Source organism: Phyllopteryx taeniolatus, chromosome 23, assembly GCF_024500385.1.
Source record: "Phyllopteryx taeniolatus isolate TA_2022b chromosome 23, UOR_Ptae_1.2, whole genome shotgun sequence".
Taxonomy (NCBI): domain Eukaryota; kingdom Metazoa; phylum Chordata; class Actinopteri; order Syngnathiformes; family Syngnathidae; genus Phyllopteryx; species Phyllopteryx taeniolatus.
The window spans coordinates 4,101,381-4,120,828 of record NC_084524.1 but is presented as its reverse complement, the minus strand read 5'-3'; the positions used below and the strand labels follow the sequence as shown (position 1 = coordinate 4,120,828).

General features: G+C 47.6%; 5 protein-coding genes across 13 annotated transcripts in view; 2 read left to right on the top strand and 3 right to left on the bottom strand.

The window, feature by feature from the left end:
- Nucleotides 1–304: 304 nt before the first annotated feature.
- Nucleotides 305–2,632, bottom strand: si:dkeyp-74b6.2 (cerebellin-1). Of its 2 annotated transcripts, none has more exons than XM_061763192.1 (4): nt 1,798–2,632; nt 1,232–1,717; nt 1,036–1,155; nt 305–975 (listed from the first exon to the last, which is right to left on the bottom strand). In XM_061763192.1, exons 2-4 carry the CDS (start codon nt 1,520–1,522, stop codon nt 778–780), a joined length of 609 nt encoding a protein of 202 aa, XP_061619176.1. In that variant the 5' UTR covers nt 1,523–1,717; nt 1,798–2,632; the 3' UTR covers nt 305–777. The 2 variants fall into 2 exon arrangements, with proteins under 2 accessions (XP_061619176.1, XP_061619177.1); XM_061763193.1 differs by having other exon boundaries at nt 1,232–1,659; nt 1,798–1,889.
- An 84-nt stretch (nt 2,633–2,716) lies between these two features.
- On the top strand, nt 2,717–5,833 carry LOC133472432 (E3 ubiquitin-protein ligase TRIM39-like). Of its 4 annotated transcripts, none has more exons than XM_061763184.1 (8): nt 2,717–2,853; nt 3,429–4,012; nt 4,355–4,450; nt 4,527–4,760; nt 4,839–4,986; nt 5,058–5,084; nt 5,156–5,331; nt 5,416–5,833. In XM_061763184.1, exons 2-8 carry the CDS (start codon nt 3,431–3,433, stop codon nt 5,809–5,811), a joined length of 1,659 nt encoding a protein of 552 aa, XP_061619168.1. In that variant the 5' UTR covers nt 2,717–2,853; nt 3,429–3,430; the 3' UTR covers nt 5,812–5,833. The 4 variants fall into 4 exon arrangements, with proteins under 4 accessions (XP_061619168.1, XP_061619170.1, XP_061619169.1 ...); XM_061763186.1 differs by having other exon boundaries at nt 2,742–2,833; XM_061763185.1 differs by having other exon boundaries at nt 2,748–2,853; nt 3,405–4,012.
- Nucleotides 5,834–6,685: 852 nt separating this feature from the next.
- On the top strand, nt 6,686–9,121 carry vbp1 (von Hippel-Lindau binding protein 1). The gene is made up of 6 exons (XM_061763194.1): nt 6,686–6,844; nt 7,783–7,907; nt 7,981–8,047; nt 8,157–8,255; nt 8,334–8,472; nt 8,547–9,121. The coding sequence occupies exons 1-6, from the start codon at nt 6,767–6,769 to the stop codon at nt 8,621–8,623; spliced, it is 585 nt and encodes a 194-aa protein (XP_061619178.1). The 5' UTR covers nt 6,686–6,766; the 3' UTR covers nt 8,624–9,121.
- Nucleotides 9,122–9,174: 53 nt separating this feature from the next.
- LOC133472434 (ras-related protein Rab-39B) lies at nt 9,175–12,521 on the bottom strand. Of its 2 annotated transcripts, none has more exons than XM_061763190.1 (5): nt 11,936–12,521; nt 11,540–11,650; nt 11,172–11,442; nt 10,055–10,235; nt 9,175–9,924 (listed from the first exon to the last, which is right to left on the bottom strand). In XM_061763190.1, the coding sequence occupies exons 3-5, from the start codon at nt 11,384–11,386 to the stop codon at nt 9,679–9,681; spliced, it is 642 nt and encodes a 213-aa protein (XP_061619174.1). In that variant the 5' UTR covers nt 11,387–11,442; nt 11,540–11,650; nt 11,936–12,521; the 3' UTR covers nt 9,175–9,678. The 2 variants fall into 2 exon arrangements, with proteins under 2 accessions (XP_061619174.1, XP_061619175.1); XM_061763191.1 differs by having other exon boundaries at nt 11,940–12,172.
- Nucleotides 12,522–16,906: 4,385 nt separating this feature from the next.
- The window catches only part of LOC133472427 (pyruvate carboxylase, mitochondrial-like), a 99,876-nt gene continuing 97,334 nt past the window's right edge, over nt 16,907–19,448 (bottom strand). For 3 of the 4 annotated variants that reach the window (XR_009786706.1, XR_009786707.1, XR_009786708.1), the window contains one exon: nt 19,156–19,296. Coding sequence is in view for 1 of the 4 variants with exons in the window: in XM_061763172.1 (XP_061619156.1) it covers nt 18,133–18,282; nt 18,890–18,991; nt 19,156–19,296 (393 nt within the window). In the remaining 3 variants the exon portion in view is untranslated. Of the gene's footprint in view, nt 18,283–18,889; nt 18,992–19,155; nt 19,297–19,448 lie in introns of those variants that run through there. The other variant, XM_061763172.1, reaches the window with a different exon arrangement.

Below are 19,448 nucleotides of genomic sequence, written 5' to 3'. Positions count from 1 at the left end.
AACACGGGCCTCCGCCGAGACTAACAGCTTATGGCGGTCCAGAGTGAACCCAGCAGGCTTCTGGCGCCGGACCCGCCCTTCGCTTTGCCGCTGATCCTCCATCTGCCACCGGATGCTCTGTGAAGAGTCGCTGTGTGGACGAGAAAAACCTGCACGCTTGGACGCTTCCGTGTTTGCACAACGATGCGGGGAAGTTAACTTCGGTTTCGGTTGATTAAAGACTTGAATGAAAGGCTACCATAGCGGCAGGATGCATAAAATGGAATACGCAACCATCTGTCTGTCGCAATGAAGGGAGGCAATGCGCTTTTGACCAGGTGAAGTTTATCAGCCCGAGGAATTCGATGTTCACTCGTTTGCGCGAGCACAAACGGTACATTCAACGTGTGATACAGTATATTGAAAGTGATAGATAGATAATACAGTAATAGCTAGCTATTCTGAATGCTCGCCTCAACAGAAATTTTCACGGGTTCGCTTGAGCTGGATGACAAACTGGAGATAGCTAGCTAAAGATAGAAATACACAAATCGATTCATGCTTTCAGGGAAAGATCAAGCCTCATGGTGCGAGCAAGCAGACTTCAGGTTACAATCAAGGGTTAGCCATCAAAGTGCAGAGGAAACGGAACATATATTCAGGATTATTTTGGTGCAAGAGAAATGTAGCCGACGAGCTTTCAAGTCTTTGACATCCCCAGCAGACCGCCCCCATTAGAATGTTTCGTAGCTACGATAAAGCCGAGGTCTCTCCACAAACCTCCACCTGCCCGCAGCCTTATAAGGGGAAGACCAGAAATCCGGAGAAAGTGGAATACTTCCACCCTCCCATCAGGTTGCCCCGCTCCAGTTTGAGGTACGCCTTGTCCCCCCTTTCCATCATCACCAGGCCAGCGTTGGTGGCAGCTTCCCTGGTCACATCCTGGTCGCCCGCGAAGGCCGAGATCACCGGCCAGCCGTTGAGAACCAGACTCACCTTGAAGACACCGGGTGTAAGTGAGGGTGGAGGAGACGGAACAAAGAAGGAAGAACACACCTGTATTGTCTGCCTGTTGTAGACTTTGACCACGTGGAAGTTGAAACTGTAGACTCCCTTTCTCGGCGCCACAAAGAAGCTCCTGGCGGGATCAAAATGGCTACCGACATTCACCAAGATCTGGGAACAACAAACAGACCGGTTCCTTCCTCCACTGCTCTCCCAAAAAAAAAAAAAAAAAAAAAGGCCAACCCACCTGGTCAAAGTAGATGGTCATGGTGTGGTTGCTCATCTCTGAGGGCTCGTGGTTGGTGTTGCGGATGGCCGAGAACGCCACCCTGCCCGTTCCCGACCTCACCGACATTCCCAGCGAGTTTCCCGACGGCTCGGCGGAGGGGGTGGAGTCGCACACCACCAGACATTTGCCCTCCAGCACGATCGGCTCCGTGTCATTCTGGCAGCGGACCCCCGGGGGTGCCCAACGGGTGACCAGCAGCAGTCCGGCAAAGATGGCGAGGCGGGGCCAAGGAGGCTGAAGGAGCATCATTCTCACGGCGTGTTACGAGTGGGATCTTCAGAGGCGTCGTTGGTGCTCCGCTACAGGGTCAGGGGACATCATGCGGGTCCCCAAGGGACAGCTCTGCCAAGACTAGGTGGAGCTCTCATGGCAGTGGACGGGAAGCCCTTTTTTGGTCACACAGGTGGAGAGAGAGCCCGTCTTTGGTGGGAAAGGTTCACACTCCTCGAAAAAGGAATTGTGGACACCTTTTCACCAAAAACTGTCAAACGTTGCATGCGAGAACAATGAAGAGGAAAAATTACCTTTGCGTGTGCACTCATTAGACAACTCCAGCTTTGCTTCTGCTATTTCTTCCCACTCACTGCCCGCCAAATATCCCCCCAACCCCCCACCCACCACTCCCACCTGCTCCCCTTCCTGCCTGCTCAGCCTCTATTGGCTAAGAGCACAACAGCGCACTCCAAGCGAAATGATCCATTCTGGCTTACGCTAGCGGATATTTTCTCTTCCAGGCTGTGCATGAAGTCACCAAAACAAATGTACTATTTTAGTCCAACGTGCAACATGCCATCTTTTGTTGTTACCCTCACAGTGTCATCTAGCACACGCGCGTCCTTTGGTTCATTTCTGCTTCGTCAAAACTGGCTTCTTTTCCTTGTCATTTGATCTGTCTCGTCATTTACTCAATTTGTATCTCGCGAAAGGTGAAGGGAACCTTTTGATCTGGCCCTGCACCCGAATTTATGAAGTGATCACGTGTAAATGAGGCCTTAATGCAAGCCAAAAGTGCTATAAAATCCAAAAATGAAAAACTCAAAACTGAAATGGCAGCATATGATTTTTGTGGAAATGAGCAGGCTCTCCCTGCCACCAGATTCCCTTAAAGGGATGCCAGACTGCACTCTGAGTCCACCTGATCCAATCTCAATCCATCCGCATCTCAATCCCAGGGTCTCGCGAGGCCTGTCCCATTTTAGGCACCCCTCTATCTTTCTTTTAAAACACTCGCTACATATTTACGGTATAAAATACTCATAAAACAAGATCGGCTTTCGTGTTTTGTAATAGCAGATACAGAAAAGCTAAGAGAGAGGGGGAAAACAAACAAACAAACAAACAAAAAAACAAGTGTATAACTCCTAACTTTCAAGTTCCTGAAAATGTCACATGATTTGAAAGTGGAACCATGTGACAAGAGGGAAACGATGCTTGGTGTTCAGCCAGAGCGACAGCATTCCTCTCTGTCTTAGTGATCAGGTGAGTCACGGGTTGAAAACATAAACCACTGGACCCTGATTGGGCGTGATTCTTCCGGGTGCCGCACCGCCGAGGATAGACGTGCGTACAAGATCGTCGCCGTAAGTGCAAACGGACCTCCATCACGCTCTGGCGACTATCCGCTTTCTTGTGTCTTCCTCTTCAAATACTGTATAACGGCGTCGTATCTGCACTCCGTATGCTTCATATTTGAGTTAAACACAACATGAGGGTGGCGGGTGTATTACCTCAAAAAAAACAAAAACATTTTTTTTTTAATTAAAATCAATCAAAACACGCTCAACTTGATTTTTAATAGTAAACAAACAACATTTTACTGTCATTGTAGCGCACATACAACAAAAAGAAGGGTGACTAAAGTCCAAAAAAATATCAGAATGAACTTTGCAATTGTGCCAAAAGGTGCCTGCATACAAGATTTGCATGAATCATTCCAACAGCAACTTATTCAGCTCACCGTTTTGTTTCCCAGTAGGCTTTAATGACAACCAAAGTTTTACAGGTGAATCAAAAAGAGTTGCGCGGGCGTGTCAAGGGTTTCGAGAACAAAAGAGAACACACATAACTGTGCGAGGTGGAGTCCACATTGAGAATCGTGTACAAACGAAGGACTTTGAAATACCAATGACAGGGACTGGTCTTGGCTGTGCCACAGAAATGGCCTCCCGGTGCGGCAGTCAGGCTCAGAAGCAGCTGGAGTGTCCCTTGTGCGAGCAGGTGCTGAACGACCCCGTGACCACGCCCTGCGGCCACAACTTCTGCCAGGCCTGCCTCCAGCGCCTGTGGGACAGCGGCGAGGTTTGCCGCTGCACGGTCTGCGACAAGGCCTTCGCCACCCGGCCCGAAATCAGCGTCAACGCCGCCTTCAAGGAGCTGGTCGACACCTTCAAGAGGATGACGCCCGGCCCGTCGTCCTCGCCCCCGCCTGGAGACGGCGAGGTGGCGTGCGACGTGTGCGCCGCCGCCTCCCTGGCGGTGCGCGCTCTCAAGTCCTGCCTGGTGTGTCTCACTTCGTATTGCCAGGCCCACCTGGAGGCCCACCGCAGCGTGGCCACCTTGATGACGCACAAGTTGATCCCGCCGTCGGCCGACCTGCGAGAGCGTCTATGCGGGCAGCACGACAAGCTCCTGGAGATGTTCTGTCTGGACGAGCAGCAGTGCGTGTGCCGCTTCTGCACCGAGAGCCAACACAAAGGTCACCGTGTCGTTCACATTGACGAGGAGAGCGAAAAGAAGAAGGTAACGCCACCCTTTTATTGCCGTGACAATAATTCCACACCAACATATAGACGGTATGGACCAAAGTCCCTGAATGAAGTTATTTTGGACATTGACTTGTACTTCAATGTTCATGGTTTGTCTCATTAAGACGAGACAAAACTGAGAAGCTCCTTTTCTGTTCCCGGTTTACAAAGCAGATTAGCTTGGTTTGGGGAAGAACAAAAAGAAAAAGAAAAAGCGATGCACTTGTGTACATTTTAAAAGTTGAGGTTGGAACACACCTTCCGTGATAACAATATCCTCTGGCTTTCCATAGCGACCTCGAAACTTAAACCTGACTGAACGCTGAACCTGTTTTAGGTCCAAATGAAGACGACACAGGCCGACTTTGAGCAAAAGATCCAGGAGCGACAGAACAAAGTGGAGGAAATCCAAAATGCTTCAAAACTCAACGTGGTGCGTCCTAATTCCGTTGAAAAGTTCCCCGACTTGGCGCTCGCTGAGGCACCGTCACCCTGTCCTCTTTGTCCAGATCAGTGCGGCAAATGAGAGGACGAAGAACGACCGCCTCTTCGCCCTTCTCATCGTTTTGGCCGAGGAAAGACGAGCGGCGGTCGACGGCGAGATCGCGGCGAGTCAGAAGGCGGCCGAGCAGAGAGCCGACGGGCTCGTGGGCGAGCTGCGCCGGGAGATCGTCGAACTCCAGTCGAGGAACGTGGAGTTGGCGAAGCTGATGGAAACGGAGGACCATCTGCACCTCCTCAAGGTGGGCTGGAGGTGTCAAGATTTTGTTGCCAGTCACGTGCAGCCTGTCCTGTGACCTTTCGGTGTTTATGCGGGACAGAGGTTCCCCGAGCTGACGTCGCCTCCCCCCACCAGAGAGTGGGCGGAGATCAACGTGTACCCTGAGCACTGTGTGGGGACGTCGAGAAGGGCGCTGTCCCAACTGATCGCCGCCATGACGAGTGAGCTGGAGGGCCTGAAGACAGACGGTGAGTTGCGCCCGTCAGATATTTAAACATCTCATGAGTCAAGCTCATCGTCATCTTCTTCACATAATCAGAAATGAAGAGCATGCAGAGTTATGCAGGTAAAGCCTTCATCATTGTGCTACTCTTGGCCCACGCTTTCTGGGATTTACGGAGCTTCTGGTCCTCACAGTGGACGTGGAGCTGGACCCGGACACCGCCCATCCCAACATTTGTCTGTCGGCCGACGCCAAGCGCGTATGTCGCGCTGAGCAGCTGCAGGTTGTGCCCGACAACCCTCGGCGCTTCGACCCGGTCATCTGTGTTTTGGCAAAGAGAGGCTTCTTGTCCGGCAGGTTCTATTTCCAGGTCACCATCTCTGCCGATCCACATCAACACGAGTGCGGCCGCACTTTTCTTGCTCTTTATTATTAAATCTCTCTCTCCAATCAGGTGGAAGTAGGGACCAAGACTTACTGGGATGTGGGCGTGGTCAAACAGTCAGTAAACAGGAAGGGCCTGATCACCTGTAAACCAGAGAACGGCTTCTGGACCATGCGTCTGAGGGGCGGGTCCGAGTACCGCGCTCTGGACTCACCGTCCGTCCTTCTGACCTTCGACGTGAAGCCGCAGACCGTCGGCGTGTTCGCAGACTACGAGGAGGGGATCGTGTCATTCTTCGACGTGGATGCCGAGTCTCACATCTACACTTTCGCTGGGTGTGTCTTCGCCGAGAGACTGTTCCCATTTTTTAGCCCTGGAGTTTGCGACGAGGGGAGGAACGCTGCACCAATGACCATCATGACTGTGCACCAGCACACACTGGCCCCGACGCCACACACTGATTAATAAAGCATTTGCTGAATCACAAGCTTTTTTTTTTTTTTTTAAACTCATTGCATCTGTGTGAGCTGTCCTCGAAACGAATGATCAAATTCCACCGCACTAAATACATATTTTGGGCTTTCACTCAATAAAAAGTTGGAGACGTGAAATGACTGTGAGTGAATTTGATTATTCTAGACAAGCAATACGATAGTTTTATCATTTGTACTGCAGTGTAACTTGATCCAATAATCACAAGAAGTATAAATCACATGACACTGCTCATCAGTACATTGCACCACTGTTGCAAAATAGTGAGAAAAAATAAACTTTCCATCAAGTAAAACTGTATGAAAAATAGTGTGCTAGCTTTCTAGTTTTTATCGCAACCTTTTGATGCAGGGATCTTTAAATTGTATTATCAGAACATGTAGCGGGCCAATAAAAAAAACATGCAGCAGCCTGAAAATACACCCCCAGACCGGACTTTGGACACCACTCTTAAGTGCAGCATACTCTAGTTGCACACTGGCTCCCTCCAGTGATCGCCACAAGAATCACTGCCTAGGTACACTTCAGTTGTATTTAACTTTTTAAGAAGTTCTCTTTAAGAAGTGTTCTTAAGCGTTTTGTATTTTATGTGCAACAGTTTTAATCAAATCTTAAATATACTTTTTAGTGGGGGGGGGGGGGGAGATGTTTGGTTTTTAGTGATCACTGCTGTAGTGTATTTAAATGTTGGTCATGAAGGTTCTACTGGAGAGCTATGGATTTTTTTTTAGGTGGCAAAAAGTTTGAGCAGCACTGCTGCGACAATCCAACAACGGCCAATAGTTGGAGAGTTGGAGGCGAGTGCAGTTGCGTCTAGTGGCAGCCTAGAGGGCGCTAAGTCCTCACCGCGCCTCTTGTAACATCACCAAGGAAGGGAAGAAGGAAGGCAGGCAGGAAGGAAGGAAGGAAGGAACAGCCTCACCCAACGATGGCGGCCACCATAGACAGCAACGCCGTGCAGGCGACCAAGAAAAAGCATCTCGGCATCCCCGAAGCGGTGTTCGTGGTACGTCGACGCCGCGCCGTCTCGAACGTGTCCGGTCCGGAGCTTCTGTTTGGCTCCGGAAGTGCCGCCTCGGCGCTCGTCGGAAGCGTTTTGGGGAGCGTCATGCTAACACAAAGCTAACGTGCTAACATGCAACTCAAAAGTGTGTGCAAGTCGACCGCTTCCATCTATGGGCTTGAAACTTTCCACTTATTTTAGCTTCAATTATGCGACGGGGCTTCGGCTTGGCTCCTTTGAACTCGGACGCTGTCATTGTTCTCGATGTAATCCTTTCTTGGAGGCTACGCTTATATTTAAATGTGGGGGTGAGCATCTTTTTACCATTAAAGACCTGTTTAAAGTAATTAGTCTCTTCAGGGGAAACGCAGCTGGATTTGTGTCGACTAACACAGAGAACCGCTTGACATAGGCCGGGGGGCAGGGCTTCAGGCTGGGGGGCGGGACTTGCTCACAGGCACCACCCAGAAATCAAACTAGCGTCACTCTCACGACAAAAATTGACAAAAGTTCTCCCGAAACAGCGGAAAATTGCCATCACTAATTGGGTGACGTTAGCATTGGTTTTCCACAAATTCGATGAGGAAACTTTCGCCGATAAAGTTCATTTAAGTTAATTTAAGGCTGAGTTGAAGATGTCGTTGTTGTTGGGAGTTCCCCCCCCCCCCACAAAGTATAATACGAAGCATTTCAGTGTAATTTTATACTTATGTAAAAATGGAAATGTAAAAAATATTTTCTTGGGGTTGTCTGGTTTTGCGATTAAATAACACCAAAGATCTCTTCAATAAAATCTCGGATTCTATCCAAATTAGCCTGTTCATACATGTCAATTACCCGAAATAAAAGTTAGTAGCCTTAACCTGGAAGCTGAAATAAATACAATTCTTCGCAATTCCCCAAAAAGTGACTTTTCCACGCTCCTCTGTTGCATTTGGCAGGAGGACGTGGACTCGTTCATGAAGCTGCCCGGCAACGAGAAGGCGGACTCGGCTCTGAGGAAGCTGGACGAGCAGTACCAGAAGTACAAATACATGGAAGTCAACCTGTCGCAGAAGAAGCTCAGGTAGCTGCAAAGTGGACCGCAGCCGGCCAGACTTCCCCACCTGACGTAATCGATGCTCTCTGCTCGCTTTCAGGTTGAGAAACCAGATCCCGCAGATCAGACAGACGCTCGAAATCCTGCGACACATGCAAAAGAAGAAGGTGCCTTTTGCCCTTTTTTTTTTTTATTTATTATTTTTTCTCCCACCCCCCGCTCTCTGTCACGTTAGTCTTGCAACTCACTTTTTTGTGTGTGTGTCCTCATCACCAGGAGACCACAGAGCCCATGGAGACGCACTTTATGTTGGCTGACAACGTTTACTGCAAGGCCTCGGTACCGCCCACTGACAAAGTGTGCCTATGGCTTGGTGTAAGTCAACTTAAAAAAAAAAAAAAAAACACAGGCGGTTGTCAGCTAATTGTAAGTGCGCACCCCTCCTACTCAAAGGCAAACGTCATGCTGGAGTACGACATCGACGGCGCTCAGGCCCTGCTGGAGAAGAACCTGTGCACCGCCTCTCGTAGCCTGGAGACGCTGGAGGAGGACCTAGATTTCCTGCGAGACCAGTTCACCACCACCGAAGTCAGTATCCTTGCACCCCGGACGCCAGCGACGCTCGTGTGCGCGCGCTTGTTGTCGGTCCTTGACCCCTCACCTCAGACATGGCACGAGTCTACAACTGGGACGTGAAGAGGAGGAGCCGAGAAAGCCTCCTCAAGTCAGCAGACAAGTCTTAATCCAGATCAAACGACCCGCTGCTCTCCCCAAGCCGCCGATGATCATCGATCGATAATCGTGACGGAGCGAGGGCCGAGTCTTATTTTCAGGTCCAAATGAACAAAAGCAGACTTTTTGAGTTGATTTTACTGGGTGAAACGCAGCTGCGTGGAGAATCCCGTCACGCGCTTTTGCCCTTTCTCCGCTCTTTTTTATTTTTTTTCCCTCCTCCCCACTTTGGACTCTATTTATTTGTCTGTCACTCATTAAAACAAAAAGAACAGCAGTGGGCCAGTTACTTTCAGTAAATGACCTATTAGTACCCTAAGTAAATAATAGGTTCGTTGTGGGGGGGGGGGCAATTGGACACTCGATGCGGAATGTATTCAGCACATTTTTGGTGTCCAAATACGAGGCAAGCGGAAGTCCGGATTGCATGGAAGTGAGGCTGTCTGCTTCGATGATCGGGACGAGGGGAAAACAAATGTCAGAAGCTCAAATAAAAGACTTTGAACACGCGTGTGCTGCTCCTTGTGTTTAAAAAAAATATATATCACAGAATGACACACAGCAATGTCCAGTGGTTTATTTCATTGGCTATAGGAATTTTTACTCGTTTTCAGGACAGCAGCGAAAGCAACCTTCACCTTTCTGGTTCATTTAAAAGGAGACAATGATGTCAGAGCCAGGTGGCTAATGTGTGAGCTAACCTTGCACCGCAGTGGGAAGAGGCTTCATTTGTGATGAACGACGCGGGGGCTCGGCCGACGTTTGGCGAAACACTTCCCGTGGGCGATAACGGGTTTCCTCGCCTCCCGGAAACAGTTTGCAAAGTGTCGCGTGAGGCTCGGCCGACTTTTATGAGCTTGCGCGCTCGAGGGAGGGAGTCAGAAAGTCAGTCACCCCCGATCAAGTTTGTGTAGGTCATCATGGAATTGCATATTGGAGGAGATGCACTTGAGTTGCGGGAGCCCGGACAAGTGCACGTATTAGTTTTTTTTTGTTTTTTTTTTCCCCCCACGAGTGATCCAAAAATGACCACCGACGGTCTGTTATTCTTGACATCCGGCGCGCGTCAACAGAGGCAGCGGCGGTCGCTCTTGGTCACCTCCTCGGAAGAGTGGACCACGTTGGGGACGAAGCCGCTCTTGACGCCCTCCCAGCCCTCCTGGATGCCGATGTCTCCGGAGCGCACCAGGGCGAAGATGTCTTTGGTCAGCTCGGTGAAGGCGCGCTCCACGTTGATGGCGTCGCGCGCCGACGTCTCGATGTAGCGCATGCCGTACACCCCCGCCAGCCTCTCGGCCTCCTGGCGGCTCACCTGGAAGATCGGCGCAGAAAAGCTCGGGAGTTGCGCAGCTAAATGCCGCTTTGGCACGGGCCTTCCGCAACATTTGTGGCAAATTTGTCTTCTGCACTTCAAAAGGAAAAACTTAGTGAGGGTTACGCACCTGGCGCTGTGTCTCCAGGTCGCATTTGTGGCCCACCAGCAGGAAGACGATGCTGTGCGGCTGCACGTGACTGCGGGCCTCCTCCAGCCACTCGTGCACGTTCTGGAAGGAGCGGCGGTTGGTGATGTCGAACAGGAGCAGCCCCCCCACCGAGTTGCGGTAGTAAGCCCGAGTGATGGACCTGCAGGGGAGAGAACTTCTCTCATGAAACGCTTGCTTTCACTTGGTTCGCAGCTCAAAGTCCATTTTTTTTCTTTTACATTGCATGATGATTAGAATTCTTGTGAGCTCAAGTTCTTGACCTTTGCTCGACTTTGTCATCGACGTTTACGCCTCGGAGCCGCGATTTTCAAAACTGAACACAGTTGCGAAAAAACCAAAATCAGCAAATAAGTGAATCCACAGTTGCCAAAACATGAAAATGCGAGCGTCCGCTGCCTGTCGTGCAGACACAAATGAACAAGTCACCACTAGTCTCAGTGACCAAGTAAGCTGCAATGATATTCGTCATTTTTCGCAGAGGATAAAGAATATATGCCTGTGAATATTGTGATATTGTCTGTCTACGTGTTGCTCAAATATCCGTCGCTTAAAGCGTTATAAAAAAAGAACACACCTATCAATGCTATCCGTAAGCACGGTAATGGGGTTTTCCATTCTGATTTAGCATGAAGCTAATTGTCGGTACCTTGGCTCAATAAAAGTTGCCGTATATGAAATGAATGCGTTGAGCACTGTACATTGTTTCCATGCTTGTGCTCAATGTTGTGTCGAAAATTGGACCATGTCCTGAAGGGTGCCTACAAATAAAATGGAAAATAATTTCATATATCTATGTATATGCACACAACCTCCGTTTGTTTACATTTTGTGTGATTTTAATATGAGCACGTTGTGCTTCAGGAGCAAACACTTCGGGTGGTAATTCAAGTTTTCCGACCTCCAGGCTGCGACACTTCTCGGCCTCGTGTTACGCACACGTTTCCTCACGTCACTCGACCGTAACTCGTTTTCATTCCTCTCGAGACAATCATTGTCGAGTGGACGTCCACTCGGTTCTTCGTGTTTAAAGAGGAAGCCGAGTGACTTCAAGGACGACTATGCAGACGTGGCCCACCTGAAACGCTCCTGGCCCGCAGTGTCCCAAATCTGCAGCTTGATCCGCTTGCCCGGCTCGATCTCCACCAGCCGAGAGAAGAAGTCCACGCCCACCGTGGGGTCCGACACCTGAGCGAAGCGGCCCTCGGTGAAGCGGCGGATCAGACACGACTTGCCCACCGTGGAGTCGCCGATCACGATCAGACGGAACTGATAGAGCCAGATGGCCTCCATGACTCGGCTCTTCTCGGCTGTCTCTCGCTCTACCGGTTCTGTTTTTTTTTTTTTGCCTGCGGAGGCGGGAACATTTTGGAGAATGCGAGCCAGTGAGAAAGCAAGAGAGAGAGAGACTGGAATGTATTTTCATATTTAAACATCACATTTCACCTGTCCTGCAGGAAGTGAAAATGTTGTATTTCTCTGCTACTTTGGAGTGGGTCTGTTCATCGCAAAGCTGTTCCTCCACACCAAACTCATCCAAGCATGCCTTTACAGAACCTGGGAACACACACACACACACACACAAAGGTAGCCCATAAGCTTTAAAAGCTTCCCACAAGGTTGGAAGCATTTTGTCCGTCATGTCTTGCCAAGACACAATAAGTGGCTACGGTAGCGCTCTGTTGTGGGCCACACCAAGTCAACATAATCGCCTGATAAAAGACAAAAATGGGCTCTTGTCCTTTTGGGCCTTTCTGTGACCAGAAGGACACAATTCTTCTTTTTTCCCTCTCTCTCTCTCCACAATTCCTGATATGAGGACACGGTTACAATGCAACTGACCTACTTGGTGCTGAGCGACAGCAGGTGCGGTTCAAGCCCTGCGAGCCGGCCCACGCTCCATGAGCGAACCGCTGGAGGCGACGACAGAGGCGGGCGTGTAGGCTCCGAAGTTCCGGACTGGACAGGTGGTCCTCCTCGCTGCGCACAAAGCGGCGGTCGACGCTCACTCGGCGGCCGCACGGCGAACCCGCGTCGTCATCCGTGTGTCGTTTGTGCAAAGCAGCATCATAACGCCTGACTCATCCCGCATCAGTACCACTGCCGTAAAGGACTGTCGCGAGCCGCAACACGGAAGTCAAACACCGGCACCCCCCAATGTTTTGGGTGTTCCGTCCGGAATTACACGGATAAACACAACAACAACAACAAAAACACTTTGCTGTACTAGCATCACAAACCCGATGTGAGGACTTCACAAGAGAGATTTAAAACAAAACAAAAAGGAAAACAAATTAAAATAAAATAAAACGTACGCGGATGTGCACAAGGCTCGTGCAACGACCCGGAAGTGAACACGCTGCTGGGAAATGTCGTTTAATTATTATTATTTTTTTAAATTAATGCAACATATACAACCATATAAAATGTACACAATACAATGTGGAAGTATTGTGTTAACTAACTAACTAAATTAATAAAAAGGCAATTACAAAATGTTGTTATGGGAACAAAATTATAGTTTTTTTTTTTTTTAAACAGCGGACAAATATAGTTAAATTATTTCATAAAAACACACATACACACACAAAGGTTTTATTCGAGCAAAATTACTTTTTGTGAGAATAAAAGTTGGCAAGAAAGATCAAAAGGTAAAATAGGTTATTGCCTAGCTACTATTTACCTACATATTCGTTTTCAACGGAGGCTTCACATTTTACAAAACCAAAAAGTCCATTCTTCCACTGCAGAATAAGACCAAATTTCAAAGATATTGATAGTGAGCCATCACACTTTCACACGATTCGATTTTACTGTCAGTCCATTTAAAAAAGAAAACTATATTTCCCAGCATTCCCCAAAAATGCAGCTCACCCACACCAGCCATCTTTTCCCCCCATCCCTTCTACAGAGGCTCCACAGGGGGGCGCAAATTCCTCATAAAAAAAAACAGAAAAAAAGAAAATCCAACGTAGTTTATATATAAATATATATGAGCCTGTAATATTTGTACAACTACTTTAAAGTGGGAAGTACATTATTGGCAGTGATTTATAATGATCCAAAGATTAATTACAATACAGTGTCTGAAAAATCTGCTGGTATCCATAGCAATACTTATTTACCGACTGTATTCTACATTAAAACATCTCAGTTAGTGGTAATACAAATATAAGTGCATAGCGAGTGTATCAACAGTGTAGTTCTATTGCACATTGAAACCTGGGAGGAATGAAGGACATTATGATAATGAAATGTAAAGATGCTCATCATGTACAGTAGTCATATGGAACAATGAGTGTAAATTAAGATGCATTTGTGGCACTCGCACTTGCAGCGCACACACGTGTGTATTTGCGTTTGGCGTGCTGCGAACAGCCAAATTCAGCGCGGTGAACCCTGAGCTTGGCCCGTCGCGGTAGAATTGAATTCAACAAAGACAACGAAGATTGTCAGACGTTTGCAGGGTACGTTTTGTTTTGGGTAAACGCCAGATTCCCCCGAGGTGCTCCGCTGTTGAAATATGAATACAGCTACACAACACCACTTGAATATTGATGCCGTTTGCTGCAGGCCTTGCTGGATGTTCTTCCACATCACACAATTTCCACGCAATGTAACAACAAATTTTAAGCTTTGTGGCGAAAAAGCAATGCAGGCAGTGGCAGTTTCTGGCATGTGCGACATGTCCGGCCACGCAGGGCAATTCTTTTTCTATGCTGTGCAACAAGATGCTCCGCCACGAAAACGAAAAAGGTGGTCACTAAAATAACTTTATTTGAAGGGTTATAACACCACAATGTCGATATTAGTCGTTCGCGCGTGTGTGTTAGCAATAAGCTAGTGGACTTTAAGATAAAGTTACGGGGTTGTTTTCAACACACAAGGTGCCATTCTCTTTGTCTTATGTTTACATTGAAAACGTTCACTGGAAGTGGCAATAAACAGCTTGAAGTCTCTTTTTTTAAAGTATTGTTCACTAGCCGCCAAACTGCTAGGCAAGTCAAAGCAAAAAAAATTAAAAATCATCCAAAACAATGGCTTATATCAATGCAGGTCAGTGAAGGCCCCAGTGTCTAAATAAAATGGACTTCAGTCAAGACTTTTGCAACGGCAAACGCGTGCGCCTCCTTCGCGAAAATGGGTTTATCCAAATAATTTAATGGTAGCGACATTGGCAGCGTAGCGCTTTACATAGCTGCCTATCCCTCGCGCCCGGGAGCATTTTACTTTTCTGGAAGCGACAATGCTGCCAGAGAGGCTCAGCCAGGATGCCAGCCACTAATTGCATCGGGAGCCGCGCTCCTTTTTGTCTCATTCACACATGAAAGACGTTCGACTGTATTTGCCGTGGGTGAAGCTCTTATGTATCATTTATACCAGGCAGTAAATGATGTAACATGATTTGGGCTTGTTTTTTTGGTTTTTTTTTAAAGAACAAAAGATGATTTACATTCACATGTAGACATGAAAACTCTTTTATGGCAAGGACTTGTCTAATCAACAGGCTGGAGGTCAAAGTTGTCACTGGTGCTGGGTACATGCCCTTGCGGTCTACCTGCATTTGATTTCTCGGCGCCTTTTTGGCATCTCCTGTCCCCGCTTAAACTCTTGATTTCCCAGGATGCTTCGTGACTGCTTTCCTGGAATGTTTCCCATCCAGCCAAAATGTAGGCCGAACTGAAATGGTTTACTCATCTTGTGTGCTCAATTCGTAGCTATAATAAGATAAATGTGCTTGGGTATTGTGTGTGCACAATTTTGAGGATGCTGTATGTGCAAGGACAGCTCCACTGAGAGGACACATACAGTACGTTCAACAGTTAAGATGTTCAAATTACGTTTTGGAAAGGGCTTAGTGAAGCAGTATCGAGACGGTTATTGCAAAAAAAAAAAAAAAAAAAAATCCTATAAAAGATGAAGGTTGTCTTTGCACAGGATGTAATTAGGACACTATGGAGCTTAATCCCAGCAGCGTGCAGATGGAACGATAACACAGTTGAGGGTTGTCCTCTGTCATCTTAAATGGTGCGCTGGAGATGATGATAATTGACAAGACTGCACTAAATCACACTTCGCCGCAGCCAGACTCCACACGTCGTCGTCACGCCAACGGCCTCAAGCGATTAAAAAAACAAAAACAAAAGCGCCACTTACACGGGAGGTTGGCTTCACCTGCGGCACAATAATAAACATATGACTCTCATCTAGCTTTTTCATTCGGCTGGTGTACTGGCTCCCATTGGTGAACTTGGAGCAGCACACACGCTCGCTCATAGGCTATGAAAGTGGGCGGGGCTAATTTGCCACTGGGGGCACTCTCAGTCCTGGAGAGACTCGAAATGAAAGTTATTTATTATTATTTTTTTTTTTTACATTTTTTTTTTTAAAAGTCAAACACAGGTGCGTGCAGCGTCACAGATGAAAAGCGGTCGGCTCTTCCCCAGACGGCATCCTTTTGGCCTGAATGTGCCAGTTGCCATGGCAACAGCACACCGTCCTCAAAGTGGAAGCGCGCACACAAACGCAGACACGCCGAGACAGACAAACACACCGGAAGGTGTCAATGCTCCCTAACGTCTTGATTGACGCCAAATCACATATCTCTGCATTTATGATAGCGGCGTACAATGGCGCCTTAAGATAGGAGTCTACTTTGTTCCGTGACCACGCTCGTAACTCGTATCTCAAATCATCTTTTCCAATTGAAATGAATGGAAGTGCCACTAATCAGTTGCAGGAAAATAGCACTTTCACAACTACTGTAAGCAACTCAGTAATCGTTCGTTGCAGAGGACAAAGAATACATTCCTAGCAGTATTGTGATATTGTCTGTTTACAATCATCCATTGCTTCAAGGGTTACAACAGTTTGTAATTCCTGATCTGTAATAAGCAGTGTTGGGGAGTAACTAATTACAAGTAACATGATTATGTAATTGAATTACAAAATGTATGTAATTACATTCATGGGAGAAAACGTGTAATCAAATTACAGTTGCTTGTGGAAATTTCCGTGATCACAATTTGAAACAGTGTTTTTTTAAAAATTATAATTTTTTTTTTTTTTTGTCTCAAACATGACCTATATTTTCCAAATATGACCCCAAGCGCCACCTTGTGGTGCAATCTATTAGTTTGTCGAAGATTTAAAAAAAGGTTTGACTCATAGTTACACTTTTGAACACATAGAACAACATTTGACTTTTGAACAGTTTCATGTTTCTAATTGTGGACCTTTTATGGAACATACATACGTTACATTTTCAATAGGGTAACTTGTAATTGTAAAGACCTACGGTACATTTCAGTCATCTTCCAAACACTGATAATAAGTAATGTAAAAAAAAAAAAATATAATAATAAACTGCTGGTGAAGTTGACATTTCAACGTCAATCAAAGCGACAAAAGAAAAAAAAAAGTCAAGCTCGTAATAGTTAAGATCGTCGCACTTACCAGCCGCCACTCCTCCTCCCCAACATCGTTCTCAGTCTTCGCTTTCCGCTCGAACGAGCGCTAAGCACGTCGTTAGCGACACGCCGTCCCGAACGCCATCCGAGTGATCGGCGGCCGCGATCGATTCGGCGCGCTGCCCTCGGCGTCCGAGCAGATAGCGCGGCGAGGCTGCGGGCGCACGTCATCATCCATCACCCAACGTCCTGTCGCTCGGCAAAGCCACAGTTAAACAGCTTGGCGACAACATTCCCCGCAAAAGAAAAAAAAAAGAAAAGATTGATGCTTTGCTAGTCTGGCTCAGTTACAGCATCATAATTTTGCTATTTAAATACAGTAAACAGACACACCAATAGCAGGCATCTTCAATTCAACTTTATTTGTAAGTAAAGTCAAGACAACAATTCGAGCTCTTGAGTATTAACCACTTTCCCTTTTTTTATGTAGTGCTTTTGTTTGTTTTAGTTGTGCTTCTTATCCAGTACAGGCTACACGTCCGCACCTTGAGCAGTCAAATGTAAACTAACATTTTTGCATATGAAAGCGTAAACAAACCTTTTGGTTGCTTGTCGATAGACACATCTATATGTAGATAAACAAAACAAACAAACAAAAAAAACGAACGACAGTAACTGCTTAACGCTAGAAGCAAACGATTGCTTTTAATGGCCGACGTGGAGCAATGAGCTGTTGTGCGCGACTGTGCTTGTTTTTTAACGTCCGGAGGTGCAGTGTGGCGAGAGGCGCTTTGAAATTTGCTTGAGCACACACAATTAGACTAATGTATGCAAGCGCACGCACACACACACACACACACGCACATTGAAGCTAGCGAGCCGCTCCGCCGCCGCCGGGGTTTCTCAAGAGTCTCTTATTAGTCCGGTTAATTTCACATCACTTGACAGAGTATTAATGAAGAAATGAATCAGCGCGGTTTCATGGGAAAAAGAACACAGCGGGCCCCCCTCACGCCAGCGTGTCGTCTGGTTTTCGATCGACGAGTCGCTACCCCGACGGAGCGTCGAGTCGCGAGCGCCGGCTCGAGGTTACTGATACAGTAACGCGACACCTTTTTGCCCTTTTCACCCCGGCGCTTCGCCGCAATGGCAAGCTGAAACAGGACCCTGCTCCAAACAAACAGTCCTGACCTCTGAACTGGAATACACATTCCCAGAATGCACTTGACATGAAACACTAGCGATTAGGAAAGTACCACCTCGGGTCGAGGTGACCGAGAAAAGCCGAAACGAGAACGGGTGGTGCCGACAACCTGCTCGCTCCAAATGATGGGAGCGCATCACAAGCACGCTCATAAAAAATCTGAGGCCCGTAACTGCGAGGTCGGTTTCGCGACGCGTTTCGCTGAGTTGAAGACGACTAACGGAATGTAGCTCGGTGGCAACCAAGATGACTAAAATAAGCGCTATTTTACTTTGTCATATATTATTGTGCGTGTCAATTCCCCTGCCTCCGCGCTAATGAGAGACGACTCCTGGAAAATACCCCAAAGAAAATTGCATCGCACTTGACCCAAACTACACGCAACCGAAACTCCCCCCCGCCCCCCCCCCCCAACACATTTCGCGCTACTCCTCGATCTCCAGGATCAGGTCGTCTCCCTCCAGAGAAGAGTCGGCGACGGCGTGCACCGCCTTGACGGTGCCCGACAGCGGCGAGTTGACCACCGTCTCCATTTTCATGGCGGAGAGGACGCACAGCGGCTGACCCTTTTCCACCTGCAAAGGTCACAGCAGCGTCAGTCAGCAGCAGGAGTAGAAAAAAGGCCTTTTCTGCACTGAGGCAAAATTACAAAAGGAGGACAAAATCCCTCCGCAATGGACAGTTAGAACTGATGAAAAGATGAATTACATTATTATGATGAAACATTATCGCTTGATTGTAGCTTTGACACTGTTAGGGTGTTGGCTATCGATTAGCTTTAGCAACATTAGCATGATAGCGCAACCACCTTTTGCCCCAAAACGGAAACATGTGATTGGCAATGTTGCGTTGCGGTTGCGTACTCTGACTTCACTCACAAATGTTTCTGTAAGTAACGTTGACAACATTCAAGACCAAATATTGATTGATGGCTGCTGAACGTACGCAAAAACTATCAAGACATTGGAGACATTTGAACAATTAACCAAATTGCAGACGAGCCTAATTTGACAAAGTAGGGAGTCGAAAGTACCGAAAGTACAGTTTTTAAATGTCGGGAGTAAAAGTAAAAAGTGGTCAGAAAACTGAATGTGTACAGATGCGTGAAAAATCTCCTTAAGTAGAGTAACAAAGTGTACTTGAGCACTTCCCACCAGTGTCCACACTAAAAATGTGTCTGACCTTGGAGCCAACTTCCACTTTGACCTCCAGCACTTTTCCCGGCATGGGGGCGCCCACCTGACCCTTGATGGACTTCTGGGCCTTGGGGTGGAACTTCATCTCCTGCAGGGGACATTTCAGACATCCGTCATTGGTATCAATGCGTTTACAGGTGCGATGAGAAATAGAACATCATCTCTCTCCATTAATACACATCCGGCACGATTCAGGGTCTTATCCGCTATCCGTCTCTCACTCGCTTCTCAGCGCAATCCCTCACGTCGTACCTTCATGGCAACCGTGTCTTTCACCAGCACGGATCTCAGCTGTCCGTTCAGCTCGAAGAAGACTTCCCTCTGGCCGGCCTTGTTCAGGTCGCCCAAGGCCAGAGCTTTGATGTGCAGGATCTTGCCCCTCTCCAGCTCCACCTGCAGGCCGAGGGCGGAATGTCAAAAATGTCCTTTAGCGAGGAAAATGACCTATACGGGGACGGGGTTTGGCGCCATTAAAAAGAAAAACGATGTGATTGATACTGAGCGGCTCATGTGTCGTGACTGAGCAAGATTGTCCGATTTGACTT